At 43.6% G+C, this 8,706-nt stretch overlaps 1 protein-coding gene across 1 annotated transcript; it reads left to right on the forward strand.

Moving 5' to 3' along the window:
* The first annotated feature begins 5,326 nt into the window (after positions 1-5,326).
* Positions 5,327-7,960, forward strand: elfn1a (extracellular leucine-rich repeat and fibronectin type III domain containing 1a). Its single transcript, XM_079520128.1, has one exon. The coding sequence runs from the start codon at positions 5,330-5,332 to the stop codon at positions 7,730-7,732; it is 2,403 nt and encodes an 800-aa protein (XP_079376254.1). The 5' UTR covers positions 5,327-5,329; the 3' UTR covers positions 7,733-7,960.
* Positions 7,961-8,706: the final 746 nt, after the last annotated feature.

An 8,706-nucleotide genomic window follows, 5' to 3' on the forward strand; every position in this document is an offset into this window, starting at 1 on the left:
TTTCTGTGGTCTGGGATTTTCTGACAAGTGCTCCGATTTGCCTGTGGACTGTGATGTAACACAACTGTAACACATAAATCCCATGCATATATGACATAACAATTTGCCTCACTGTTGAGAGAACACACAGAGAAAACCCACAGAAAACCCACTGAATGTTCAACGTTCAGGTTGTGTGGGTGAAATTGAGGTCCCGAAACCTCAAAGAAAAACGAAAAATGAAAATAAATTAAAATTAATGTCATGAAACCTTTAACCTTTTGGTGTTTTAAAGGACCACTTCACTACTTTTCAACCCATCTTCATATAATTGGTCCTCACTAATAATCATGATAAAATGGCACCATTTTTTTCTACTCAGTCTGCTTCTCATAGGAGGACTGTGGGCAGTTCAGAAACCAGTCTACCAGTGACATCATCGTTAGGCGTTTTTTTTTAAACAATATTTTTCTACAAAAATGTTTAGATTTTTATTATCGTGAGAACGATGGCTTCCATTTTCGCATTGCAACTTTTCAGGAATAGAAAGCCTGCCGTTTCTAATAGCTTGGATTCCCCATCGATGATGTCACTGGTGGACGGGTTTCTGAACTGCCCACAGTCCTCCTATGAGACACAGACCGAGTAGAACATTTTTTTTATCATGATTATTAGTGAGGACTAGTATATGAAGATAGGTTGTGAAGTGGTCCTTTAAGCATCTTCTACTTTAGCTGCTGAAAAATAGCAGATCTACAAGCTCGTAGTGCGGCACCATCTACAAGCTCATAGTGCGGCACTTGGTGCCGCGCTACGAGCTTGAAAAATCGTGAAAATGTGGCCCAAATCAAATGTTTGAATATATATTCTTTTTTAACTCAAACATTTTAACTCAAATCTTTGCTTCTGGGGGGTCCCTGGAACAACATATTTTCAGATGGGGCTCGGCGGGCAATTATATTTGTGGGGGTCCTTGACCCAGTGTTTGAGAACGACTGACATAGAAACATAGTTTTCAGAAAACTGTCAGGATTTAGAAGACATAGGTTAATTGCAGAAGGAGATATCTACAGGAGATACTGTATACAATCCTGTGTTAATGTAAAATGTAAACATTCCTACACTTTCAAAGTTCAATTAATTAAGCCTTTATTTTTGCTGTGCAGTTCCAGTGACAGGGTGTTCATCTAATCTAGTATACACATGTTCCACATGTTACAAAATGCAGAAACAGAGACAGCTTGTTCCAGATTCAAATGTAATCTGACCCTCCAGGCTCATTCTAATCCACGGAAAACATACTGATGCTCAGCGTGTGAGTATTCAGCAGGCTATTTACTGTTGAATGTAAAACATACTGATGCTCAGCGTGTGAGTATTCAGCAGGCTATTTACTGTTGAATGTAAAACATACTGATGCTCAGCGTGTGAGTATTCAGCAGGCTATTTACTGTTGAATGTAAAACATACTGATGCTCAGCGTGTGAGTATTCAGCAGGCTATTTACTGTTGAATGTCATTCATAGCTGCAATGTCTTCTTCCTATACTGTAGAAGCAGTTCTGAATTGTTGCCCATTGCAAATGAAAGAAAGTGTTATTTCCATATACAATATGGTGCAGTTTGTGTTCTGGACCGGTTTCTTAAGACATAGACAGAGACAGAAATTCAGTTGACTGAGTAGTAATATTCTTTTTTTCTTCTTTTTTGAGTGGTGCAACCACTCCAAGGAACAGCAATGTCCCTATGTCCTAACCCATGTCCCGATGTTTAGAGTACCAATAGGGGGTGCTGTTGCACCACTCGCTTCAGACTCGTCTGATTTTTTAGTAATACTAGTGTTATCTTTGCATGTCATAGTCAAAAACAATAATATTCCCCACCTAATTTATGGCAGATCAGCAAAACGGCAACAAAATATTTTTGCGTTATTGCAATGTGATAAACTAGTTACTGTCATGGATAACCTTAGCTCTGAAACGGCACTGCATTTCAAATTGAAGTATTATTCCCATAACATTTTACTCTTTTCCAACGGTCTTATTGGCCTTTCAGAAAAGCCACATTATTCTCTAATAACACAGTGAAACCACAGTGCTATACCCCAGCTGATCTTCCCAAGGTTTTCAGCTCGAGACGAGACCTGAAACTAAATGGTGTCTCCCGGGATCCAAACGTACAAAAATACATTCAATTAATCACTTAAGCCCAGTTTTTAAAAAAAGGGGAAATAGCTGATCTACAAGCTCACAATGCCTTGTGATTTAGTGCGGTGTGTGTGTGTGTGTGTGTGTGTGTGTGTGTGTGTGTGTGTGTGTGTGTGTGTTTGTGTGTGTGTGTGTGTGTGTGTGTGTGTGGTGTTTTTTGTTTTGTTTTGTTTTTATTTTAAGTTTTGTTCAGAAAAATATATAATATATTTTTTTAACATAAAATAAGCGATATGCACTTGCCACACATTGGGTCCACGACTCAACACTACGCTCTATAGGCATATATCCCTATCCTGTGGCAGGCAGGCAGCTGAACTGGGTGGCCACCAAAACATAACCATGGGCAGCAGGGGAGGGTATAAGTACAGTAACCCTTGCAGAGCTACTGTAAAGGCCCATAGGGGAAGGAGCCTATCTCCTGTTTCCTTGCTTAGCGTGAGGCTCAGGCTGCTTGATGTACAAGTACACCCCCTGGACATGACACTAGCATGTGGCAGGGACCCCAATTCAACCCTTGATGTTGATGCTGAGTGCCAAGCAGAGAGGCATTGGGTCTTTATTGGCATGACCCGGCCAGGAATCGAAACCGACCTCCCGGCTTAAGGGGCGAACACTCTCACCACGAGGCCACTGAACAGGGGAGGGTATGGTACACATGAATACCTCTGCGTTTAAGTATGCAACAGCTGTCTCCTATGATTAACCTCACCCTAATTTCCAGAGCACTATTATCTGTGCTCTTACACTATTCACACATTTAGAGGCTATTAAAACAAGGCCATATTTGGCACAACTTCAATTACCCTTTTGAGGTTGCAAAACAACAGGCCCAGTATAATCACTCAAGCAAGCTTCTGTTCTATAATAAACTGATGATAAGAAAAACGAAAGCCCAAACACTTGCTGTTGCTTCACTTGCTGTAGTGTTGCTTTTGGCTGCTGTGCTGTCCCAGCCCTCTAAACGTGGAATGAACGTCTGCCCTAAGATCCCTTGGATGCCATTAGGCTGTGGGAGAATAAACATATTAAGCTTGTACAATACTGCAGTTTCAAGTTGTTGTTATATTTGTTTGTACCAATGAAAAAAAAACTGCATATTATGTAGTAGATGTTGTGATAAAGCTACAGTAGAGGTTGCACAAAGAAATATGGGTAGTTCTGTATTGTGAGGCCTATCTCAATTCATACTTTGTCGCATGCTGGTGTCACGTGTCGAAAATAGCTTTCCAAAAGCTCACGACGCATCGTTGTCGAGACGCTTTGTGAGCTTGAGGGTTTTCGCTGGGCGACACTCATGCGATGGACATAAATTAGGCTTCAGGTTCAGCTAGATGTATTGACTGGATGTTAGCAAGTACAGATGGAAATCCTTCCTCTATGAATCACAGTGGCTCGGGGGCAACAAGTCACTGCAGTCAGTTAATAAATTCTGTTTCTTCTCATGCATTATCGAACCTCCGGTTTAGAACAGGAACACACGTATATTAAACACTGGTGTGAACCTTTCCAACTGTACGAATGGTCTGTTTCCAGTGTTCACTAGCAGTTAAAAGGAGACAGGGCAGATGCACACATTTTGTGTGCTGAAGGCTGAGCCTACAGGTGCTGTATAGAGCTATAGTTCTGAAGCAATCTGGGAACCCATCGGGAAAAAATGGTGCCCTGTTTTCTTTTCCTTTGAATCGAGCACAGCTCCGCTAGTTAAAAGATCCGCAGCACGCACGCACGCACACGCGCACGCACACACGCCGCACACACGCACACACAACTCTTAGTGTACCAACTGAGGTTCGTCTTCCATTGCACAGGGTCTCAAGAAAGAAAAATGCTGCTTTGTCACCTACCATGTACAGTTCCACTCCTTTCTATTGCATTGAAAAGGTTATGATGATCATCTCAGTTATGATAAAATATACATTAATAATTAGAAAAGAGAAAAAAAAGAAAACATATTCAGTGGGGGCCATTTAATTGATGCAGCTTTGGTTATTTTGTTTGACAGACTCCTGCAGGTTAATGGTGTGAAAACCGAGACCTTGCATCTCCCGCAACCTGTCAAGCGGTAATTGGCCAAAGGTTGCCTTTAATAGCAGTGTGCCACTGGGACTGCAAACACCCCTCTTAAACTATGTACAGAAATAATTGGAACAGCGTAAGCAACATGCTGCACTACATGTGTTGTTGTTATCTGTCAGCGAAGACCCGCGGCAACACATCTACATGTGCATTGGTTATAAATAAGACTATGCAAAACATCAACTATATGTTGTTTTATAGCTTTAACCTCATGAATCCGGCCTAGCATGCCTTAGTCTGGGCAAGGCATGACATCATAGGCAAACATTCAGCAAAAATGGATGAGAAATAGGGTAAAATAAGCCTCAGCTATACAGCCTACAGTAATAGACCTAACTGTACAGTATGTATTTATCAATGTTCTGTAAAATGGACCAAAATAAATAACTAACTATGAGCATTCAGGGAAGAAAATGATCGGAAACTTATCAGTGAAAAAAACAAGGTTGATCTTGTATAGATTGTAGCTATTTGACATACAATTAGTTGTTATATGGTTTATAAGTGGTTAAAATACACGCAGTGACAAGTTAAATCCTCAGTGTGTGAACAACGCAATAGGAGAGAACACCTCAACGTTAAGCATTTTAACAATTAATGTATTAGTTTCTGATGGTAACATTCATATATTTCTCTGTCTCCACTGCAGGGTTTCCTCTGGGCACACGAGAGAGGAACAGAAGGGAAGGAGACAGTGGAGAAAACAATAAGATGACACCCATTAACAATGGTACCCTCTGAGGAAATAAGCACAAGCCGATCCCAGGTGGTGAAATACTTCATCTCACCAAACCATTGCCGAGAGTTTACAGCAGGCTAAACTAATTGAATGGAACGTGGCATACATGCAAAGGCAAATACCCAACGTCTCTCCGCAAGTGGCTGGTATGTAAGGACAACACCAATCGTCGATGAGCAGAAGAGTGTTATATTGACTGATTCTGGAACTGAGGAGGACAGTTCAACGTCCCGCTCAGTGAACAATAACGGCGTCAGTTCAACTGTCCTGGTGGTATCGCCCTCTTCCCACTTTTGCCCCCGCATATGACTCTGTGAGAAGCACCGATGGCCTGCAGTCTAGGCATGGTGCTGAGTGCCTTTTACTGGTCGGTGGCCATTGTATATTTGACTCATACAGGCAGAGTCAATGGGGACTGCTGGTTGATCGAGGGCGAAAAGGGCTTTGTGTGGCTAGCAATTTGTAGCCAAAATCAACCACCTTATGAGGCCATCCCTCAGCATATCAACAGTACCATCGTGGACCTTCGTCTGAACGAGAACAAAATCAAAAGCATCCATTATTCTGGCCTGAGCCGCTTTGCCAACTTGACCTACCTGAACCTGACCAAGAATGAGATCTCCTACATTGAGGATGGGGCCTTTTCTGCCCAGTTCAACTTACAAGTCCTCCAGTTGGGCTTCAACAAGTTGCGCAACCTGACCGAGGGAATCCTCAGGGGTCTAGGCAAGCTGCAGTATCTCTACCTCCAGGCCAACCTGATTGAGACTGTGACACAGAATGCCTTTTGGGAATGCCCCAACATCGAGAACATTGACCTCTCCATGAACCGCATTCAGCAGTTAGACGGGTCCACGTTTACCAGCTTGACAAAACTGACCACCTGCGAGCTGTACACAAACCCTTTCAACTGCTCCTGTGAACTGCTCGGTTTCGTCAAATGGCTCTCTGTTTTTCCCAACAGGACCAATGAGCGGATGGCCTGTGACTCGCCGCCCGGCGTCTCGGGCTACAGCCTGCTGAGCCAGAATCCAACCAACCCAACGTATCGAAACGCCCTTCACATGCTCTCCACCGTGTGCACAGACGACTACGTGGTGACACCTGCACCCTTCATCCCCGCGCCTCCTCCGGATGACACCACCCTTCCGCCGGAGGGGAGGGAATCGACTCCCTGCGGGCTCGACGACTGTCCCTCGGGAACGGAACCGGACGACGTCACGGTGAACACGATCAGCACGACCAACTACGAGGACGTGGACCCAAACCCCCTCATGAAACTGAAGCAGGTAACAAACACAGGAGCCACCATCACTGTCCAGATCCCTCACCCGTACAAAAAGATGTACATCCTGGTCCTGTACAACAACAGCTTCTTCACAGACATTCAAAACCTCAAAGGCCAGAAGGAGGATATTGAACTCAAGAATTTAAAACCCCACACAGACTACACATACTGTGTCGCCTCTATACGCAATTCTCTCAGATTCAACCACACCTGTCTGACAATCAGCACTGGCCCTTGGAGTGGAAAAGACAAAGTGGTAAGCAGCGCAACGGCTACTCACTACATCATGACCATTTTGGGGTGCCTGTTCAGTATGGTCATCGTGCTGGGGGTGGTCTACTATTTCTTGCGCAAAAAACGGCAGCGAGACGACAAGCAGAAGAAATCAGGCAGCCTGCAGAAGAATCTCATGGAACTGAAGTATGGACAAGATCTGGAAGGTGGGACCATGCCCAGAATGTCACAGAAGCAAATGATGGCTGGGGAGAGCATGTCCCGCACGCCATATTTACCATCTGGAGGTGAAATGGAGCAGTACAAATTTCAAGAGATAAGCGGTGGCACTCCCAAAATAGCAAAAGGCAATTACATGGATGTGAGAAGTGGGGACCACCACCACCCCGACCACCACCACCCCCACCACCACGGACGCCGGGAATGTGAGATGTCTATGCCTGGGAATAGCCAAGGTTCAGTGGCAGAGATTTCTACTATTGCGAAGGAGGTGGATAAAGTGAATCAGATCATTAACAACTGCATAGACGCTCTTAAGACGGAATCCACTTCTTTCCAGGATGTCAAATCTGGAGCCGTGTCAAACGCTGAGCCGCAGCTCATGCTTATATCAGAACATCCGCAGGGTAAAGTTGGCCGCCTGTCACCATATAAGGACAGCTACCACCATTCCTTGCAGAGGCATCATAGCTCAGATGTCTCGCCAAAGAGGCCCAGCACTGCCACGGGATCGCGAAGCCCCAGGCCTTATCGCTCAGAATCCAAGTACATAGAGAAAATCTCTCCGACGGGAGAGATTCTCACCGTGACACCTACCGCTGCCATCCTAAGGGCTGAGGCGGAGAAGATGCGCCACTACAGTGACCATCGGCACTCGTATCACGACGCCCAAATAGAGGAGCTTGAAGGGCCAGGCGGCCACAAGTCCTCCATCATGGAGCCTCTCACGCACTCTCGCTCCAGAGACTTAGCGTACTCTCAGCTGTCATCGCAGTACCACAATCTAAGCTACTCCTCGAGTCCTGAATACTACTGCAAACCTTCACACAACATCTGGGAGCGTTTCAAACTCAATCGCAGCAAACGCCACAAAGACGAGGAGTACATGGCGGCAGGTCATGCACTGCGTAAGAAAGTCCAGTTTGCAAAGGACGAGGACTTGCATGATATTTTAGACTATTGGAAAGGTGTATCATCCCAAAAATAAATCTTAACCACTTGGGGTGTTTTTAAATGGACTACAAGTTACAGAAAAGAAAAAGAAAAAATAAATCATGTGGCAAAGAGTGATGTATGCATATACCACATTTCGGTCAATACATTTCATTCATAAGTATCTCATAATATTTTAACTGTGATGAAAATGGGCGTTGGGATCATTTTGAAATCATAGATTTGTCATATTATATTATATGTATAACATTCAAGGGGAAGACTTTTATCCATCACGAAGAAAATATATTAAAATAAGAATATATGTATGTTGCAATGGATTAGGTTTTTTTTGGGTATCGCATGGCCAAGTCCTGTGACAGTGGATTTGCTGTTGTGTACTTTGAGAATACTATATGAAGACCTGTCTACTGAAACCTCAACATTTTCCTTGACGAACTGAACACAACAGTCACCCGAAAAACAACCTTTTTTCTTCCCTGAATATATTTCACTCAACAAAAACAATGTACAGATATTGATTCTATATTTGCAATGTTTTCTGGTTGTTTACTGGTGAAGTGTCCAGGTTTATCCGATGGAGAGCCATTCCTTTTAGACCGTACGTGCACTCTCGAATGAATGCCACGTCTCAAGTTAAACTCATTAATACGTGTTGTCATGTTACTGTACCTTGATCGCTCAGATTTTTTTTCCACCTGAGTTACAGTGCAAGCGTACTACACATCAATTACAGGTGGAGGCAACCAACTACACTGCACAATATTAAAGAGGTGGAGCCTGTTACACGTTGTGAAGGCATTCCACTGTTATTGCCTATAGCTGGAAGGTCTTGGTCATCAACATCACAAGCCCTCATTTTCTGTAGTACCAAAGTAGAAAAAGCTGAAATGTTTACAATATTTCTGCATGGTCAAAAAATCCTATGAACATAGTCAAGTCAGGTCCCATGCCCATTTCATTTGATTCAGTTCAGATCCTGCAAAAGTCTAAATATTTAGAAAAGAT

The sequence above is a fragment of the Electrona antarctica genome (genome assembly GCF_951216825.1).
Source record: "Electrona antarctica genome assembly, chromosome: 14".
In the NCBI taxonomy this organism is placed as follows: Eukaryota; Metazoa; Chordata; class Actinopteri; order Myctophiformes; family Myctophidae; genus Electrona; species Electrona antarctica.

Excerpts from the sequence above, each read along its gene's own strand:
- elfn1a (XM_079520128.1), top strand. The coding sequence starts at position 5,330 with ATGGCCTGCAGTCTAGGCATGGTGCTGAGTGCCTTTTACTGGTCGGTG.